Here is a 22,230-nt window from a genome sequence, read left to right on the forward strand (position 1 = left end):
GGCCATTTAGAAGTCGGCCATCTTGGATACAACTTTTGATTTTCAATAGGAAGAGGGCCATGTGACACATCAAACTTATTGGTAATGTCACAAGAAAAACAATGGTGTGCTTGGTTTCAACGTAACTTTATTCTTTCATCAGTTATTTACAAGTTTCTGACCACTTATAAAATGTGTTCAATGTGCTGCCCATTGTGTTGGATTGTCAACGCAACCCTCTTCTCCCACTCTTCACACACTGATAGCAACACCGCAGGAGAAATGCCAGCACAGGCATCCAGTATCCGTAGTTTCAGGTGCTGCACATCTCGTATCTTCACACCATAGACAATTGCCTTCAGATGACCCCAAAGATAAAAGTCTAAGGGGGTCAGATCGGGGGACCTTGGGGACCATTCAACTGGCCCACGACGACCAATCCACTTTCCAGGAAACTGTTCATCTAGGAATGCTCGGACCTGCACCCATAATGTGCTGGTGCACCATCTTGCTGGAAAAACTCAGGGAACGTGCCAGCTTCAGTGCATAAAGAGGGAAACACATCATCATGTACCAATTTCAAATATCCAGTGGCCTTGAGGTTTCCATTGATGAAGAATGGACCCACTATCGTTGTACCCCATATACCACACCAAACCATCACTTTTGTTGTTCCAGCAGTCTTGGAGGGATCCATCCAATGTGGGTTAGTGTCAGACCAATAGCGGTGGTTTTGTTTGTTAGCTTCACCATTCACATAAAAGTTTGCCTCATCACTGAACAAAATCTTCTGCGTGAACTGAGGGTCCTGTTCCAATTTTTGTTTTGCCCATTCTGCAAATTCTGTGCGCCGATCAGGGTCATCCTCGTTGAGATGCTGCAGTAGCTGGAGTTTGTAAGGGTGCCATTTGTGAGTAGCTAATATCCGCCGAAAGCATGTTCGACTAATGCCACTCTCCAGTGACATGCGGCGAGTGCTACGCTGTGGGCTCTTGCTGAATGAAGCTAGGACAGCCACTGATGTTTCTTCATTAGTGACAGTTTTCTTGCGTCCACATTTTGGCAAATCCAACACTGAACCAGTTTCACAAAACTTAACAAGCAGTTTGCTGACTGTAGCATGGGAGATGGGTGGTCTCATTGAAATCTGCTGCAATGACCCGGTTACTGCGTTCACCAGATATCAACACGATTTCGATCCGCTCCTCACGTGTTAACCTCTTCGACATGTCAATGGCTGTGAACAAAGAGAAACTTGTAAATAACTCATGAAAGAATAAAGTTACGCTGAAACCAAGAACACCATTGTTTTTCTTGTGACATTACCAATAAGTTTGATGTGTCACATGGCCGTCTTCCTATTGAAAAAACAAAAGTTGTATCCAAGATGGCCGACTTCTAAATGGCCACCATGGTCACCACCCATCTTGAGGAGTTTGCCCCCTCACATATACTAATGTGCCACAAACAGGACTTTAATATCACCAACCATTCCCATGTTATTACGGTGTATCCATATAAATGGCCCACCCTGTATTGTAGCGGTACAACAGTGCTGGTGCCAAGTCAACTCAGTGGTTTGTAAAATTTGTGAGTAGAGAAAACTGAACAACATGAGGTTGTTTTTTAGTCATAAATTTATCAGTCCAGAGATTTACATCTATTTTTAATTTTTACTTAATCGTCATGATGACCTCATCCTAGAACAAGTTACAGCTGTTACAGAAAATGAAATGTACTTTTAAGCTTACCTGTTCTCTTTGCCCTGTCAGGCTGTTTCTGCATATATCTGGGCCGTGCGTTGTATTACCAGCTGTGTCCATGAACATGTTAAATGTAAAAATAAAACATTACTTATAATGCACATCTGAAACACACCTATTGATGTGGATGGATATTTAGCCTGAAAGTTTAATTTAAAAAGTTTTGAAGCTCTGCAGAGATCTTTATGCTCATAAACAGGCGTTGTGTTGAATTTAAAAGATAACTACATGGAAATTACTGAAGTTGTGCAATATCTACAAAGTGATTGTCACATTATGAAGGAGGCTGGCACTGAAAATTATTCTGCCAAATCTACTCTAATTGTAAGGTGAGAGTTACAATAGAAAGAAAATAAAAGGTAATGAAGCGTTTTTTGTATTTAATTTGTTTTTGTGCAGCAGAGTGAGGTTTTTGTTCAGCAGTCTTACTAAAGACACTCGACACAACACAGAATCCTCCTGAAATTCTCGATAATATACTTTCGCTGTGTGACCGACAGTCTCGTTGTCCAAAATGACACTGAATTATTTTTTCTTGACACTAAAAAGGTCAAACAAAGCCAGATTTCTATTGCATGCAGTCCGACCGCTGCTGTCGACCTGTGTGAGGTGATTTATTGATTTAGGTATGTTTTATCTTCACTGGTTTAAACACAGCCTTAAAATTCAGGTTGTGTCGTGCTGTGAATAAGTCCTGGGGGATGAGCTCGTACCCTCACCGACTGATAGCTGCACGGACATCTTGTCCTCACAGTGTTTGTGAGGACAAGATGCTATCACTGTTGAATTAACACCATTTCTGTGGCAGCTGTTTTGGACAGATTTACGACTGATTTGATAAATCTTGGCATATCTTTGGGTTAACCCTCATGTCTACCATGGTCTCTGTATTAAAACGACTGGCTAACACCCTGCTTATTCTAAAGTAAATGGTCTATGTTACCCTACGGTAGGTTTTAGACAATGAAAGTCATGTATAAAACTTAACTCGTCAGGAAAATGTTTACTGAGATGAGACTTTGAGTCATTTTGTCATAGACCTCTATATTGTTTTGCCAACAGAGGTTTATAACGGCTGCAGCTTAAAGAAACTTAACTGAGACTTTGGCTTCACTTCCCAGATCCAGAGGCTTCATCGGTTTTTATCATACAGAGTTGACTTGAATGCATGTGGGGTGAGGTTTAACATACAAACAGAAACAAGGAGAAAGGACCGCACACCCAGAGGGTGGGGTGTGTGTTTCTTGCTTGTAATTATCAGTCTTAAGTGTTTGTGCTTTTTCTTTAATAGGCGGAGAGCAGAAGGTGGTTCAGGCATCAAAGCAGGAAGCAAAACTGGTCATCGAGGACTTTGATCCTTCTAAAACGTACAACTTTAAGATCATTGCAGTCCATGAGGGGCAGGAGAGCAAACCTCTTCAGGGCAAACATGAAGGTAAGAGAATGACTCCACTGATTATTAAATCTGTTGCTTCAGGGATCCTCCAGCTGATTTCTGATTGGACAGCTTGATTGATGTAATTCGAGTTGTAAAATTAAGAGAACTGAAACGTCGTCGCAGTCGCACCGAATCAGACAGAAAACTGCCTCCGAGTTGATTACAGTGTGACACCAAATTGCACTTTTGGCTCCAATCAGTGATGTCACAGCAGGTGCTTTTCATCAGCTGTGATTGGCAGAATACCTGCTGTGACATCACTTATTGGGGTGTGGTGACAAGAGCGCACTTTAGTTTGAAACACTACAGACCAGTGCAGCAGCTCTCTCGTGTAATCTTGTGTTGTGAACACGATCAAAACATGTGCGCCCTGATCCCGACCTCCTTTGTTCTGTAAGAACTTCTTATGTTATTTAAGCTGCATTGTTGGATCCCAAAAGGTTCTGTTCATCTGGACGTAGCATTATTGTTGGAAGACGAGAGCAAAGCAGTGAAGAATTCAAATAGCCACCTCATCTCAGTGTTTCAGTTTTGAATACAGAGCTGAGTGTTTACTTAGCTTCAGTCATTGACATTCAGCGATCTGCTGGTATTTATTTGCTTTCATGCTGTGCTTTAGGAAAAGCAAGCTTTTAAACCTGATGCTGAATGTACATATCCACAGGTGCTGAGTGTTTCCAGTATTCATGTCAGGCTACAAAAGCCCTTTTGACTCAGCATTCAGAATACCGCTATGCTCTTCAGAGCTGACGAAATGGCGTTATATAACTGTGTCCTGATGTCTTCGATTCACAGCTCTGACTAATGTTCTGTTGTTGCACTGAAACTCTGATGTGCTGTGTTCGGTTTTCACCGGTGTGATGTTCTCATTATAACCAAACTCTACCCCACGTTGGACTCGTCTGTCCAGAGAACATTGTTCGGTCTTGTGGGTTGTTCAGATGCAGTTTTGCAAATGTGGCTTGTTCTTTTAGGGAGAACAGGCTTTCTCCTGGGAACCCTTCCTGACAGGCCTTCACCTGTTCAGTCTTTTTCTACAGGGAGTGCAGAATTATTAGGCAAGTTGTATTTTTGAGGAATAATTTTATTATTGAACAACAACCATGTTCTCAATGAACCCAAAAAACTCATTAATATCAAAGCTGAATGTTTTTGGAAGTAGTTTTTAGTTTGTTTTTAGTTTTAGCTATTTTAGGGGGATATCTGTGTGTGCAGGTGACTATTACTGTGCATAATTATTAGGCAACTCAACAAAAAACAAATATATACCCATTTCAATTATTTATTTTTACCAGTGAAACCAATATAACATCTCCACATTCACAAATATACATTTCTGACATTCAAAAACAAAACAAAAACAAATCAGCGACCAATATAGCCACCTTTCTTTGCAAGGACACTCAAAAGCCTGCCATCCATGGATTCTGTCCGTGTTTTGATCTGTTCACCATCAACATTGCGTGCAGCAGCAACCACAGCCTCCCAGACACTGTTCAGAGAGGTGTACTGTTTTCCCTCCTTGTAAATCTCACATTTGATGATGGACCACAGGTTCTCAATGGGGTTCAGATCAGGTGAACAAGGTGGCCATGTCATTAGTTTTTCTTCTTTTATACCCTTTCTTGCCAGCCACGCTGTGGAGTACTTGGACGCGTGTGATGGAGCATTGTCCTGCATGAAAATCATGTTTTTCTTGAAGGATGCAGACTTCTTCCTGTACCACTGCTTGAAGAAGGTGTCTTCCAGAAACTGGCAGTAGGACTGGGAGTTGAGCTTGACTCCATCCTCAACCCGAAAAGGCCCCACAAGCTCATCTTTGATGATACCAGCCCAAACCAGTACTCCACCTCCACCTTGCTGGCGTCTGAGTCGGACTGGGGCTCTCTGCCCTTTACCAATCCAGCCACGGGCCCATCCATCTGGCCCATCAAGACTCACTCTCATTTCATCAGTCCATAAAACCTTAGAAAAATCAGTCTTGAGATATTTCTTGGCCCAGTCTTGACGTTTCAGCTTGTGTGTCTTGTTCAGTGGTGGTCGTCTTTCAGCCTTTCTTACCTTGGCCATGTCTCTGAGTATTGCACACCTTGTGCTTTTGGGCACTCCAGTGATGTTGCAGCTCTGAAATATGGCCAAACTGGTGGCAAGTGGCATCTTGGCAGCTGCACGCTTGACTTTTCTCAGTTCATGGGCAGTTATTTTGCGCCTTGGTTTTTCCACACGCTTCTTGCGACCCTGTTGACTATTTTGAATGAAACGCTTGATTGTTCGATGATCACGCTTCAGAAGCTTTGCAATTTTGAGACTGCTGCATCCCTCTGCAAGATATCTCACTATTTTTGACTTTTCTGAGCCTGTCAAGTCCTTCTTTTGACCCATTTTGCCAAAGGAAAGGAAGTTGCCTAATAATTATGCACACCTGATATAGGGTGTTGATGTCATTAGACCACACCCCTTCTCATTACAGAGATGCACATCACCTAATATGCTTAATTGGTAGTTGGCTTTCGAGCCTATACGGCTTGGAGTAAGACAACATGCATGAAGAGGATGATGTGGACAAAATACTCATTTGCCTAATAATTCTGCACTCCCTGTAATTGCGCTGTCATGAACATTTAACATGCTAACTGAGAACCTAAGAGTCTGACATGTAGCTCTTAGTTTCTCTGAGCATTTTGCAGTCTGACCTAGGGCTGGGCGATATGGCCTAAAATCCATATCGCGGTATAATTTGAAGCATCTGCGGCAACGATATATATCGTGATATACAGTGACTTGCAAAAGCCACTGTATTCTTTTCTTCTGTATAACATATTTTACACCCTATAAGGCACACTTAAAATCCTTTACTTTTCTCAAAAAGCATCTTATAATCCGGTTCACCTTATGTATGAATTCTGGTTGTGCTCACTGACCTCGAACCGATTTTATGTGGTACGCGGCGCACAGAAATCTGTCAAAAAATGTTTTAGTATGACTTTGGTAAGCTATGAAGCCGCACTGCTTGATGGATTGCCGGAGCATTACTGCTGCCGTAGTCAGGAGCCTCGCGGAGTAATCTGGGTCCAAAACTCCGTCAACTTCAGGTTCCAAAGTCAAACGAACACTGCAGCATCACTGAGAGTTAAAAACTGTCTAAATTCTTTCATCTTTGATAAAATGATCAGCGTTGCTGCTTTACCAGGTGTAACAATTGAGTTTAACATCCAGGCATCAATGAAAACAGAATTTATTAAATTCGATGGAGTTAGAAGTTAGCAGGAAGTTAGCTCGCTAGTTTCCACCTAAACATTTCATACCATGTTCTGACTGAGAGATTTCTGAAAAAAATTCAAACGTACAGCTCTGCTATCACTTCCAACATAAATGAAGACAGAAAACTAAACAGCAGTGACGTTTGCAGGGTTACTGAAGTTGGGCTAGCTGGTATATAATGATGTGCTACGTGATCGCTAGCAAAACAGCTATGTTAGCATAACATTAGCACAGTGAAGCTGGAGGATGAACGCCAACTTTTTTCCACTCGATAAAAGTTAACGTGAGGGTTCCCAGTGTCCTACCATTCGTTAATGTTGTTTTATTGCATCATGTGTTATATCTTCCAGCTCAGCAATCAGCTGTTGAAATGGCTCCATCCCAAGGGAGAAAAAACGGCAGCGTCACACAAGAGAACAATGAGATCTCAGAAGGTAAGATCTTCAACAGGGAGACGGGAGATGATCCAGGTGAACAGACACAATGAAATGATAAAGATACAGCCGTCTGCTGAAAGTCTCGAGTTGTCTGGATTCAAGACCAGTATGGTGCAGTGACAGAAGATGATTTGCTGAAATACCGTTACAGGAAGACAACCTGCTGTTCCTCAAGAACAAGTTTGAAGAAGAGCAGTTTTCAAAGTATCTTGCAACACATTCAGGATCAAGATTTCATATTAATGGAAGATGTCGTCGCCGACCTTTTATGTCACAGCTGCTCTTCTTCTGGCAGTTTTAAACAGATGTCATGCAGGAAGCTTTCGTTTTAGTAGCTGGAGATTTTGAAAGAGAAGAAAAAACGACTGACACAAAAGCAGGTAAGTGTGAAGCTGCAGGGCTCTGATTTTTGCCACAATGGTGGTGCGGCTGAGTCACCGGCTAAATCCTGATCCGTCCGTCCGTTACAACAACACCGCCGTTTCACGATGTGTCAAGATTACGGTTCTGTGAATGTAATACTTCTGCAAATTGCACAGTGATTGTCAGTGAGACATACCCAACGAAATGGAGGGAAAGGAAATGAAATGGCACAAAAATGGGAATTTAAGCAAGAGCCTCCAACAAACAGGAAATGAATGGCGAGAGGAGTGCGGTAAACAAGCCAATTGTAATTTCTGGTAAGTGGCGCATGCTGAGGCAAACAATCAGATGCCACAAAAAGGAAAAAAAATCTTTAATTTCTTTATGTACCGCAAAATGCAGGAAAACTCAGTTTTGTTAGAGCTGTAATTCACATTTCTACCTCAGAGAAATATATCAGAACTGTTCTTCAAATCTTTTTCTCATTTTAAAGATGTGTTTTTGTATTCCTGTTGTATTGTGATGAAATAAGGAGTATTTTTTTATTTTATTGTTCCTGTGATTGCTATGCTGTGAATGCGTTTAGCACAATGAAGTGGACAAAATATAATAGTAGACTGCAAATTTGTAAAAAGTCTGCACACTAGTTGGATCAAATGTGTGTGTGTGTGTGTATGTATATATATATATATATATATATATATATATATATATATATATATATATATATATATATATATTATTTTTATTTTTATTTTATTTTATTTTATTATTATTTATATGGATGTGTGAACGCTCCTAAAAAACAGATGCAATAAACCTATTGTCAGTGTAATTGGGTGAGCATTGTTCTTTAAATCCTGCAGGATCATTCCTTTGCTGTGACCTGATATTTTGCTGTGTTCCTTTGCAGCTTTTCAAAATGTGATGTGAACACTTGTGTGATTGGTTTTGTGTTTTGAAGACCAGAACTGAAGGAATGGAGTTAATGATGGTGGGGTGAGACTTGTGGCAGCTGGTTAGACACCACTTTAAAACCCAAATTACAGCTTTTGCTTTCAGAGTTGTAACAATGGAGAAAAACACTTGACATTTCTTTCTTTATCTTTCTTTCTTTTTGAACAGCTAAATCTATGCTTAACCACTTTGTGCATTTTATCTTTGTCACGTTTTTTTGGAGCAGGTAAAATTGAATCTGTACAAAAAAACGAAAAAATATTTTGCAACGAGCTCTAACTTTATCACTTCATCCTTTTCCATGAATTCTTCAGTAGGACTTTTTTATTCTCCCCTCTAATCTGTCAGGCCTCTGGAGGACAGCTTTGCTGAACTGTTTGTTGTTGTTGTTTTGTCTAAAGTTGAATGCAGTTCTTGGCTTTCTCATCTTGCAGCTCATGTTGTTTGCAAGGATGTAAGATCTGATCCTGGTCGTCACAGAGTAAAAGAATGATCCTGGTGAAATCTTTGGGGGACATTAACTACAAGTAAATATAGAAGTGTCATACGCCCGAGTTTAGTACCCCAGAATTAAAAGCTCCGTGTTATTAAGGGTTTACAGCCAGCATTGTTGTGGTTTGTTTGTTGGTTTGTTACAGACCATGAAAAGAGGAAAAGGTGTTAAAACTGTAGCTTACAGCGGTGCTGTTATGCCAATTTCCGTTTTATAGTGTGATTCTTGGACTGTGCTCAGCATGATTCGCACAATACTGGCCCTCCCAGTTCATCCTCTACCTGAGACCGCTGTTCTTACACCCTGAGCTGTAGCTGATGTGGAACGAGAGCGCATAGCTGCTGTCTGTGTAATGACCACTCAATGAGTCTTCACCCAAACTGTGCTCAGGGTCAGATTTCTTGTTTTGTTGTGAACTGTGATGGATTGTGAGTCGGATGAGCTGTTACACACAAAAGTGTCATATTTATGCTGTAAATGAAACCACTGAGGTTATTGGGACATGTAGGCTCTCTGAAACATGACAAATCAGTGAGGACAGCTGCTTCAACACTTGGACAGCACGCTGGTTAAAATGATCGTGTGATGCAAATTTGCCTGATGTAAAGCGTGAGGGCCCTTGTTGCATGGCAGGTGACTTGAAGTGGGTGCTGGACTTTGCCGACACTGACTTGTCCTGTTCAGTGAGCGATACGTGGAGATGGTGAGGAACAAAGTTGTTAAGTACAGCCAACAAATCGCTTTTCTCTGATTGTTCATTTTCTTCTTTCTGCATCTGTCATGTTGCCAGTTTGAATTCTCACCTCATCCTTATGTTAAAATAAGACGGGATAAAAGAGTTACTGTAATTCATACGGTGTTTTGGAAAATGTGTCACATTATTCCACAAGTAGTCGGGTTGATGCAGGTTCTCGTTTGTGTGTTTTTGGCTTTACTATTTTTCTTTCTGCATCTCACCTACGACCTCTTTCCCTTTGTCAGGCTGTCTCCTGCAGTTTACCATCAGTAGAAGCTCTCAGTGGAGGAGGCAGCCATTAGTATAAGAGTGAGAGTGAGGTGGGAGTAAGTAAAGTAAGAGTCGATGGTGTTTGTCAAAGATGCCATCGTGCAGCGTGTCAAATGTCCTCGGGTTCGGCAAGAGGAGGTACCGTTTGGGTCATTGAAGGAAAGGAAGAGGAAAGAAGGTGACTGAGCTTCAGTTATGGACTCAGTCTGCTCAAATTAAGTTACACTTACAGTTTTGTTAATTTATGCAACTACAAAATTAACCAAGCGATTGTAGTGAAGAGCGAACTGAGCTGATCGAGATGATCTGTGTTCTAATCCTCACCTATGGTCACTGAGAAAATGAGGTCACAGGTACCAGCGTCAAATATGAGTCTGTGTGGTGGCCCAGAGTGAGGCTGAGAACAAAGGTGCTGAACCAGCTGCAGTGGTTCAGGCATCTGATGTCCTGGGTGCTTCCCAATGGAGACCCAGGGTTACACGTTGCTGAGGGAGCTGTGTCCTATCAACCTGGGAACACCAAGAATTCCCTGTAAGAAACTGAAAAACATTGCTGGGAAAGAAGTATCCTGCTTAACCTCCTTCAACACAGCTTCAGATAGATGGAAGAAATGCGGTCTTAGTGATGTGTCACAATTTATGCCCAAAAGGATCAAGACATTTGCATTGGTCTGTACACGAATCTAAACTTGGTTCCTGTCCTCTGATCTTTGTTGTTGGCACTTTGACTTATCGGTTACTTTGTTTTCAGTTGCTTGTTACTTTCACTCGCTTCTTAGGTTAGACACAGAGACTCCTCGGTTAGGTTTAGGAAAAAGATCGCAGTAACCTGTGAATTTAAAACTCAGAGTAGCAGAAAACAGACAGAAAAGTCCAAATGCGTCTGGTTTATGTGTAAATGAAATGCTAACAATCATTCTGACCTTTTAAATCTGACTTAATGAGTCACTTATCACAATTAAATCAATTAAGCTTCTGTCAGCATAAAAATGTCTTTTAAGCATTAAGTGCACCCTGGCTGCTTTGTCTGTTTATGTATGCTTACTAAGAGCCGCAAGCCGAACTCATGAATACAAACACTGAAAAACCAACTCTACATTTATATGCCATCAGTCTTTATGCTCATTTGATCATTTGTAATGGTTGGGTTTGTTTTTTTTCTGGTAATGAGTGAGAATTCAAATAAACCTGCAGTACTGCTGCAGTGAAACACACTTTCCCCAAAAATTTTCTCCATGTAAATGTCCTGTATTTGTAAAGCGCTTTACACATCCAGTCATCCACACATTCACACACATTCACACACTGATGGCAGCTACATTGTAGCCACAGCCGCCCTGGGGCGCACTGACAGAGGCGCCTCCTTAGTCCTCCTTCACTCTCACCTCTTTTAATCAGTTCTCTGATTTAAGTCATAATTTCTGCACAAGTCGCAGCAGAAATGAGCAAATTAACCTGATCATTCTTTCTCTTCTAGTACAGTCACTGTCACAGTTTCATGTTTTAGTGCAGTTTAAGGTTGCTGGGAGCCGTAAATTTATTACTTCTGAATATATTTCCAAGTTTTTTAATAAGATCTCTGCTTTTTCTCTTAAAACCAAAATGTCTGAGCTGGTGGAAATGTTTGTTTTTGTCTTCTGTGTCGATTTAAATTTCTCAGTATTTTTATGGTTGATCATCTCTGTGAAATGGCGTATCTGCTGTCTGCGAGGCGTCTTTTATAGTCAATAGATTCTGCTAATACGCCTAATATAACTGACATTTCTGCGTCGTCCTGGTGAAGTGCCCTCAGTGCTGATCCTATCTACTCTGCTTTTTATCAAACTGTGTCGTGAGCTGGGTAGCTTCTCCGCACCTTTTTAATTTAGTTCCTTTACATTTTTTGTTATATGATCAAACTCAGCTATGTTCCAGGCAGATCAACAATTCAGTGTCAAAGTCATCAGCTCCACATCCACCTGGCAAACTTCATTATTTAAGTTGCTTTACCCCAGCCACAGTCACTAAACATCTGCAAGCCAACTGGCAACCCACTTCCACTCCAGCTCTATCTTTCTGTGCTATTAGCAACTTAAACAACACCATGTCTGTTCTCACTGGTTCTCTGTGGGTGTCTTGTTGCTGGTCCTCAGCCTTTGCATGTATGGACATGGAAGGATGAGGTGGTGGGGGTCGGGGTTGGGGGTGGTCACATGGAGTTTGTAGTCTAAAATGTAAGAATGAAGCACCCTTTGGTTCAGTGCTTGTCTAACAGACCTACTTGACCCACATTTAAATGCTGATTGTTTGAATGTTTTCCATCTCTTCATGTAATTCTTCTGATTATTTTATTCACTATTTAATGCCAAAAGACTTTTTATAGCGAGGGGAGAAAAGATGGGATAGTGAGGATGCTTTCAGAATTAGTAGGTATTTATCAATTGAATTCATTCAACATGCACTAAAACATAAATCAATATTTGTTGTATTTTTCAAGGTGCTTGGCAGGTAAGTCGTTCATCATCTTGGAGAGCGTACTTCAGTGCTTCTGTGGGTTTAGTCTGTCTCCGTGTCTTCCGTCTCTTCATGTAGTTCCAGACTCCATGATGTTGAGATCAGTGCTCTGTGGGGGCCAGACCATCTGTTGCAGGGCTTCCTGTTGTTTTTGTCACTGCAAGTTTGTTTTCCTGCTGCAGAATAAATTTGTACCGGTTAGATGCCTTCTTCTGGTGCTGCAAAACAAATAAGAAACCATAAATCTGAAATGCCAAACATTCAAAGTAAATATTCATAATTAGCCTGTGTGTGTGGCGTTTTGTGGAGTAGTTTGTTTGTGTGCATGGACAGGATTTTTATTTTTTTATGCACAACGTGGCCTGTATCATTTGCGTCTTGTTGCACGTGTCACAGCAATATTTGATGCTGTGAGACAACAGTCATTTTTCTTTTTTAAAGAGGGACTGATTCCACATTTTGGTGTAGGACAGGTGGCGATGGAGTAATTCATGAGTACACCAGCCTGCATGATGAAAAATCAGGCTTAGCCAGTGCAACTGAACGTGACACTAAGAGGAGCCTTTACAAGCATCTATGTGTGACGAGCTGGAAGCGGAAGGAGTGCTCGAGACACACACACAGACACACACACACACAGACACACACACACACACACAGTATTTGATGCTCTGGGAGTAAGAACATGTTGCCCGTTAGTGCATCTGTACCTGGATTTACTTGGACTTTGCAGAATCAGTCGTGTGTTTGTGTATTTCAGGTGTGTGTTGGGTTTGAGTGTGCGTCATCTGCTCTAACTCGCTGTGGGTGGATGTGGGTGAGGGTGGGGGTTGTGTGGGTAGAGAAGAGCCAAATGCTGATTAAAAACACTGGGCTTTTTATACGACTCCAAATCACAAACAACTTCTTCACCCTCTCCCTCCAAACTCTCACACAATCCTTGAAAACTCCACAATCATCACCTCCACCTCTCCTTTTCATCAGCCCTCCACTTTCTCTTTGCCGAGTGCTATCTCTGGTGGAGCAGTTATTTCTCTCTCATCTCTTTTTCTCATTACTCTGTTCGATTTCTGGTCCTTTGCCACTTTTTGGCTTTTTTTTTTCTCTTTGTCCCCTCCTTATTGTCCTTAACCACCCTGTTCTTCGCTTTATATCTGAACTATGACCCTTTATCATCACTGTACCTATTAAGAATCCCTCCTTTACAGACATGAAACCCACACCTGTAGTCTCTTTTGCTTGTTTGTGCCTGGTGGCCATGTTTTCACATTCAGAAGCTGAAAACATGGAGGATTTGTTTTCTTCTTCTTTCTGACTGCTGTAATCAATACTGCATAGATATGTATGCTCCCTCTGGTAATTAGAATAAAACCTGCAGATCGTATTCTCAGTACTACTCAGCGTACGTATATGGCGACTTCATTTTCTTGGACTTGTCTGAAATGTGTGTCCTCTTTTATTACAGTTTTTCTTCCTCTCTTTTCACCCATCTCGGCACCATTTTTGTTTCCTTCCACCCTTTCCTCCCTCTTTCCCCGCAGCTTCACCTCTCTCTCTCGTTCTGCTTTTTCATGCTCACAGCTGATGCTCTTCTCCTTGCCCACACTTGCTGAATACCTCAGCTACAGCCTCACAGGCCTGTTCTTGGGCTCCTGCCTTGTTGCTGATGAGACCTTTAACAGTTGTCTGCTTGCAAGACTGTCAGTCTGAAGCTTTGGCTGCTTGTTCATCTGCTGGTGTTGTTTTGTAGGTCTTCTTGTCTTCACGCTTGGCTCCGCACGGGTCCCCTAGGTGGTCACAGAACAGGTCTTACTTCCTTCTAAGACTGGCAGGCTCTACATGTCTTAGAGGAAAATCGAAACCTTCAGTATTTCATACTCAGCCCTGTACACCTCAGCGGTTGTCTTAAAGAGTTTGCAGCTGGTCTTTGACAGAAGGTGGTGGTTTTAATTAACTTCACGGCAGATACAATTATAACAGCGGTTACTAAGAAAATACTTCCTGAAGCACGGCGTCCTTCTCTGATGTTCACACATCTGATTCAGATAATAATAATAATACTGAGCAAACCTCAGCAGATATCTGATGCATATAAAATACACAGCCACTGTACAATTGTTATGAATGGAGAAATTGGCTGTAGTGACCCACTATAGCTCTTATTTCATGTTATGTTTTTTAAACCAGGCTGTAAATATCTTTTTCTGAGTGACCCTCAGGTGGCCGTTTGAGGAACTGCAGCTTCTTTCCTGAAGGTTGCATTTTGGGCTTAATTACGCTGAAGAAGGATAATTATAGAAATATCCTTTAAGAGTGAGTTATTATAGTATGGTCCTCATTTCAAGCCTTCCTAGGAGGCGGGGTTGTTTAATATTGATGGATTCTTTCCTCTGTATCTTGCAGCCATCGCAGGTTTGTATAAAGGTGATATCCAGCTCTTTTATGGTTGTCAGTAAAAGCGCTCTCACTTTAGAGAAAGCCTCCAGCTATGCACCTTTTTAAAGACACTGAGAATTAAAAGAAAAACATCTTTTTCTTTTTGAAATAATCCTCAGTCTCTCCTCTCCTCTGCATGTGCAGTGTGTTAGGAAAGCCTTTTTACAGTACAGCCCAGTGAGAAAACTCTACGTTGGCTTTGGGTCTGTTTTTATCAACTTGACCTGCAACAGTTTGTCGGCTTGCCGAGTTTATATTTCAGCATCTCTGAGTGTCTGAGCTTCCAGGTAATTCCAGCTCATCAGATAAATGTTTTGTGTGCGTTTAACTCTCGTCTCATCCGCCCTCCATCGTGTGATGGATGTGGAGTGTAATCTGACACGACCGCGCTATAACTCATCGGATCTGTTGCTTCGATGTCAGAGCGCCCAGGTGGCACCCACAGGTGTCCCTGCAGGTCAGCACATACATTTCACTTTCCTCTTTGTTGCTCTTATAATGCTTTGCAGTATGAGTATTCTACTAATAAAAATAAAACTGTGTTTAAAACATTTTGTAATGATCCCTGTAACGTCTGCTCTTCGTTGCCTGATCCTTGTTGTTCCCCGATGATTTTTCGGATGCAGCTCAGCCGTCCACCGTGCAGCAGCAGCATTTAGGTTAATAACATCACATAAGACCTGAGTGCCACATCAGACGGTTTAAATAATTAATGAAGTTACTGCTGCTGTGCATTTATTACACGTAGCCTGCGTCTCAGTTTGAAGACGTATCTGCAAATGGTGCTACTTTGTGACGGCTGCATCCACTTTCTGTTCGGTCGGTGTAAATCTGAAGAGGAGTGAAGAGTTTGGTGAAGCACTGCAGACGGGTCAGTATTTGCAGTGAATACAGTCAAATACTGTCAGTTCTGATGGCTTTCCAGGGATAGCTCAGTAGGTAGAGTGCTGGCCCCATGATTGGAAGGTCGGTGGTTCGAATCCACTGAACTGAGGTACCCCTGAGCAAGGTACCGTCCCTACACAGTGCTGCCCACTGCTTCACTGAGTGAATGGGTTAAATGCAGAGAGGAGTTTCCCCACGGGAATCAATAAAGTTTACTTTCTTTCTTTCTTTGAGGAGAAAAACTATCTGCAAACACATTTTTATTATAATTTTATTTACTAGTTGTTATGTTATTAATTCAGAGGTGTTATTTTGTGAAAGGTGTGATTACGGTTTGATCGCGTGGTTTCAGTCTCTTTGCGGCCAAGGAGAGTGTTAAACTTTAGTTGGTGCTGTGTGTCGCTGTGACCGGCTCTTGTAGTGACTTCCACGCTTGGCCTGCAGCCACCTTTAGGGTGGTTGTTAAAAGATTTATTACAGCAATGTCCCAGTAACCCCGAGGAGCACAGAGGGTGGGGATTGTGACAAAACCGATGTCATAGTTCAAACAATGTAAGAAACTGAATCCAGGGTCCGTGGGTGAGGACGCCGTTTGTGTTCCAGTAATAATGTGTTTATGGAGGGGAGAACACTCAGCTGCTGTGTTACACTGTATCTATAAGCCACAGCACCGTATATTTTTAAGAACCTGTTGTTGTTGGTTACATTATAACTAAAAGGTCTCGCTTTTTTCTTTTCTTTTCAGCTTTGCCTTCTTTTCCAGTCTTCTGTAAAGTTAAAGTCCTGTAACGCAGCCACGCTTGCTTTTCCTCTGACCACCAGACTTGGGCACATTTCTTTAGAAACTCCTGCTGATAATTACGGGTGTGCGTTAGCCGTAAAACATCTGTGATAGGTGGCTCCCTCCTGAAAACTGTATGCACATGTGTCACCTTTATCCCACCTGCAGCAGGACAAGTTTTTATGTTGAGGCTCGTCTCCTGTCGAAACTACCAGGAGGCAGTTACACGTGTGACAGTAAAAGTACTTCTGTCTTCTGAGGACACACAGACAATTAAGCTTTAAGGCACTGATTGAGGGAGCAATGCAGGAGTGTAAACAGCAGCCCTGAAACTCCTCGGAGCTGTGAGCTGTGCGTTTGGTGTTTTGTCACCGATCTGACAAAACGGCACTTTTTTACTAAAGTGACCAAAACTGAGAACAACCAAACTGTGACATCTGACAGTTAACATAGTTCACGCTGCCACTTCTGCAGCTGCCAGTCGGACTTTGCCTGAACATGTGAAAAACGAACACATGTCACATGCTGATAATAACATTCTGTTGTGAGGCGTGTGCACGCTCTCTTTTTGCTGTCCAAGTTGCCTTTTCTGTTTGCTCGCAGAACAAACGGGCCTCACAAACACAGGTACGGTCTTGACACACGCCCAGAGATTTCTTTTGAAGAATGGATAAACAGTATGACTCGTGCCAGTTGCCATGGCACAGTTTATTGTCTGAAGGCCCATATGTTGGCTGCTGGTTGTTAGTTCTTTGCATCGTTCTGGGATGGAGAGAAGCGTGTGTGCTTTTAATTTAGTGAATTTCAAACAATTTACACTCTAAATTCTTTAAAGCAAACTAAACTGGTTCAAGCGTGTCTGTGCATTGACTTCTGCGTTTTATCTGTGCTTTTAGATTTTGGCAACAAAGTAGCTGCATGAAACTATACTGGGCTCTGTCTTTATTATATCAGCCTTATATCCTGATACACTATCTCACTCAATTGGAATCCAAATTATTCACATCCATGGTTCAGTGATCCAGCTGAATGAGCAAACACTGCCAGGATTTGTCTGAAGACTGTCAGTCTGACTTACATCACTGTCTTGTTGCTTTAGTCTACTCACCTGTCCACAGAATAGTGACAGGAAGGTGTGTGTGTGTGTGTGTGTCTGTGTTTTCCTGCATTCCTTATCTACAGTTTGTGAAGCTAATCTCCTGAAAGGACGGGAGATTAGCAGAAGGGCAAATACTGATTCAATAAACCATAAATCACACACACAGTACTGCCTACCTTTGTATAAGAAAAATGACACCTTTTAACTTTTCTTTCATGCATGTAGCCATTAGTTCAGTTTGTTTCACTACATCTACACTGACCATCAAAATGAACTTGCAGAGACTTGAAAGTTTCTGCAGACGAATAATCTGCTTCAGTGTTAAGAAGGACATTAAAGTGCGTGCATCTTAAGCTAGGAGTCCTCACTAGGTAGCATGGCAGCGTAGCAGCTAGCACGCTCATGTCACAGTAAAGTGATTCAAACCTCTTGGTCATCTGACTTTTCTATTGCAGTATTCATATTCTCCTTGTGCATTGTAGGTTAACTGCTGATTCTAAATCAGCTGAATACGGGGATGTAACTTAATGTATGTAAGTTAACTGTTCCCTGTAATGTAAAACATGATTTGTGTGTGTATAAGTGAGATATGGTCTAAAGGTTCAGCTATAGTGCTGCTACACCTCTCCCACAGTTCAGCCAGCTGAAAGCCTAGCTCATCTGAAATCACATTTTTGGACTTCTAAGTGATACAAACTGAATCTCCTCCGGTGTGTCAAAGCAACACTCCTTACCTCATTTCAGCTTGTTTCCACCTTAGGCCATCTGATTAGAACCAATCTGTTGACGGTCTCAAAGCGGGTGATGGATTCGGGGTTCACATCCCCCGTTATGCAGAAAAAGACAAAGAAACAACCTCCCGGTCACATTCCTGATATGATGTGCTGCCTTCAGGCTTGGAAACTGTGCAAACATCAACATTGTCACGTTTGAAAACGGTTGTTTCCAGGTTAGACCAAGCGTGACATCTGTTCTCCTCCTCGAGTGTTTAAAAGTAGAATGGGTGGCGGAGCCTCCAGCTTCTGTGGAACCAGCTTCCAGTTTGGGTTCAGGAGACAGACACTATCTCTACTTTGGTTCTTCTGGAGGTTTCTTCCTGTTAAAGGGGAGTTTTTCCTTCCCACTGTCACCAAAGCACTTGCTCATAGGGGGTCATATGACTGTTGGGATTTTTCTGTTTTCTTTGACAGTATTGTTGGGTCTACCTTACAATATAAAGAGCCTTGAAGCAACTGTTGTTGTGATTTGGTGCTATATAAATAAAACTGAATTGTTTTCTTCTGAAACCATGAATGCTTCAAATCCCAGTGTAGCAGGACAGCAGTGTGCACAAGGAGAGATGTTTGAAGGGAAAATATGTCACAGTTAAAACAATTGTGTATTTGATACTAAAGCTCGTTAGTGCATCCATCTTCCACAAGCTTTCCTGCATACAACAGCAATGCTAACAAACCTGCCCCACTTACAGAAATCTTGTTTGCTTTAAAAATTAAAGTTAAACCTGCATGCTGATAAATGGGGGATGTGGAAGATGCTTGGACAGCAGAATATTATCCTTCAGGAGGCAGATTGGGTGTTTTATTAAATGTGTAGTGCTTCTGTCCTGGCTCCACACGTCACCGTGTCCTTGAACAGGACACCCGGCTTTAATGACTCATTATGGTTTGGCCAGTGCTTTGCATGGTACTGCAGCGTCCCTGAAATAAGTGCGTATGTCTGCACCAGTGCAGCCAATTACATTTTAATGCTGTTCATAATTTTTCCCATCTAAAGTTAGTTCACTTACAATTTTCTGCCTGACTTCATGTCAGTTTAATGGAATCACTGAATCTGTTTACCTCTACTCAGTTATTCCAAATACTTTACTCCTTTTCTAACTGGACATTTCATATTTTGATTTGGTCTCAGAGACTTTGAACGTGTGGCATGGACCAGCTTGACCCATTTACTGAGGTGTAATTCCTGCCACGTTTGTTCGGCTGCAATAATTCGACGTTGTCACAAAAAGATGGACAGGAATTTTGACATCACAGCTCTTGATGTCATTTTGACATCACATAACACGGATGTCTGTGTGTCTGTGAAGGACAAAATAAAGAACGTGTGACAGAAAATTCAGTTAATGAATTATGTACTTTTCTAACATGTATCGATCCAGCAGGGGTTGTATGAGCAGTATTTTCTCTAACTCAACATTCAGCTTTTCTGCTTATAATTACGATTCATTATATTCAAATATATAATAAGGTGAAAGCAAGATTTCCTCCTTAATTTCTCCACTTTTGCCTGATTTTCAAGCTTTTTAAATTAAGATTGGAGACGTAATGAATCCATAGACCCATTTGTCTGGGTTCTGTTTCGAAGCCTTGTTTTTAGCATTTTGGCCTCTCTGTGGCTTTTTTGGGAGCCAGAACATATTTGAATGTGATGCTGGAGTGTGAGGCAGATGGGAAATGTGAGCAAGCCTCCAAGTTGCATCCATAAACAGTAACGATGCAACACAAAGACACAGATGCCTCCTAATTTGTGGTTAGCAAGAGAAAAATAACTTCACTCACCAAAACTTGAGCGCATGACTTTTATGACTTCTTTTCGTATTTTTCAGATAATTCTGTTAAGAATTAAAACCACGAACACGAGACAGAGTTAGAGACAATGAGCGCCTGCAGCTGTTTGTATAATGCATGGATTGAAGCTTTAACACAATTTGAATCGACAAGTTAAAACAAATCAATCTGCAATCTGTAGAAGTTTAGACAAACCTTTTATGAAACTCTTGAATCTTTTGGCGCATCGTTTTTATGACTCTGCATCTTTTTGCTTGATCTTTACAGTCTTTGCAGCATTGAATGACTGATGGATGCACTTGGTTGGAGATTGTTTTTGCAATGCACGAATCAACTGATCAGACTGGTTTATCTCATTTGGTATAATCTGGATGTCAGAAGAAAAATCCAAATTCAAAAGAGACATTAAATGTTAAAACAAAACTTCATATAAGTGGGTAAGAAGTGAAGCTTCAGTGTTTCTGTGTTTAGCATCTTGAGTCAAAACCCTTTTGAGTCCAGTGAGGTAACTTGAGACACTTTTTCCCACATAAACTACGTGAACCAAGCTTTGCAAATTTTCAGATGATACACTTGGTATAACTTGTATTTTTCAGGGCAGATCAATTCTCTGCATCGATGAACCAAAGTGAGACGGTCGGTGTGGACGGGTAGTCAGGCTTGGGTAAACAGCATGAAAAGTGAGTCATCTGCGGCATCAAACAGCTGCACACAGACGGTTTCGATATGGATCTGCACTGTTGCATATGTCAATACTTTGACATGTTGATGTGGATTTGTTCATGTTTTTGTTTGATTTTGTTTCTGGGCACAGGTACAGAAAATCAGGCTGTAATGTTCCCCATCATAGGGAAAGCTTTCAGTGTTTTCAGTGTTGATGAATCTCTGGAAGCGTTTGTTCTTACTGAGGGGAGGGGTTACACGGAGTTATGAGGCGGGCGTACATAACAGGGTCCAGTGAGTTAGTCATTTGGTCTGGGTGGGGCTTGTTATTTTACTCGCACGGCTGCCTTACAGTCAGAAATGAGCAGCTTCCTGATTTAGATAAAAAGCTATATCAGATATGAGAATAACTAAAGCAAACAGGTCAGAAATATGTGATGGATTTTTTTCCCTGTCGTTTATATACTCGTGCACTCAAAATATGTGTATGTGAGCAGAGTTTTAACCAAGATGATTCATCTCTTAAAGGTTGGAAAAATAAATGTTATTTTTAAGGTGATTTATCAGTTTTTACATCAGCATGTAGAAGGAGCTGGCCTCTCTGGATCTATAAAAGTGTAATCAGGGTGGAGACGTGGGGTTTGCAGGTGGGGAAGCCTAAGATCCTGTGTAGCAGTGCAGTGGGAGGAAATGAGTCACTTAGAATTAAGCTCCATAATCATTTCTGTGTTTTTATAATGGGGCTGAAATTGGCTGACCTGTGCTGTTGAAGTCCAGCGCTGTTTGTGGATTAATGCATTTTCAAATAGAAGGGCTCATGTTACAAGACAATTATATTTTTTAACCCTTATCCATTAAAAACCATTAGCCTTTATAAATGACTAATAATGGTAACAAACTTCTTCCAGAATCAAAGAAGCCGTATATTCCAGTTCAGAGTTATTTCAATGATGTCTTATAATGTATCTGCTGCTTCCCAGTACCTAACCCGGCAGTGATGATGGATACCAGTCTGCTATGCCCCATAATACTACTAACTACCCAGTTTAGCCCGCATCTGCCCAGTAAAACCTTTAATTTTACAAAATAATTTAATTTCCCTGCATTCTGAGTCAGACTTGGAGACATCTTCAGCAAACATCGCACATCAGCGGATTAAAAAAAAAACAGTTGGGACATTTCATGTAAGTTCAGCAAATTATATTTTTAAAAAGTTGAGTTTTGAACAGTCCTTAGTTTTTCTTATCTTCCTCTTCTATCCTCTCTTTCTCCATCTCTGAAAGTTCTTATCACATGTTAACCTTTGTTTTTCTTTCTATATCAAAAGACACAGTTTGACAAATTGCACTGAAACAAAGAAAAACGAAAAGTTTTTGAACAATCAAGGTGAACCAGCCAGGCGTGAACCAGCCAGGCGTGCACCTCACCGGTTAGGCTTTGCAGATTGACAGAGCTGTGATTGGCCCTCTGAAACAAAGGTTTAAAGCCTGCAAGGTATTCTGCATGTGATCATTAAAGTCCTTCTACTATCTGCTTCAGTCTGATTTAAAACTAATATACAGTTATGCTGATAGTAGGTTTCATATGGGAATGTGTTCCATGTGAGATAA

General features: G+C 41.3%; 1 protein-coding gene across 4 annotated transcripts in view; it reads left to right on the forward strand.

Annotated features, from left to right (window-relative positions):
* col14a1b (collagen, type XIV, alpha 1b) overlaps positions 1–22,230 on the forward strand; it is a 180,977-nt gene that overhangs the window by 18,741 nt on the left and 140,006 nt on the right. For 3 of the 4 annotated variants that reach the window (XR_014799223.1, XM_084919140.1, XM_084919141.1), the window contains exons 4-5: positions 3,034–3,177; positions 6,792–6,875. The exons of the other annotated variant lie outside the window; for it this stretch is intronic. Coding sequence is in view for 2 of the 3 variants with exons in the window: in XM_084919140.1 (XP_084775266.1) it covers positions 3,034–3,177; positions 6,792–6,875 (228 nt within the window). In the remaining variant the exon portion in view is untranslated. The remainder of the gene's footprint in view (positions 1–3,033; positions 3,178–6,791; positions 6,876–22,230) is intronic. 4 annotated transcript variants of the gene reach the window in all.

This window comes from Perissodus microlepis, chromosome 22 (assembly GCF_051167445.1).
Source record: "Perissodus microlepis isolate ML-2025 ecotype Zambia chromosome 22, ASM5116744v1, whole genome shotgun sequence".
Lineage (NCBI taxonomy): Eukaryota > Metazoa > Chordata > Actinopteri > Cichliformes > Cichlidae > Perissodus > Perissodus microlepis.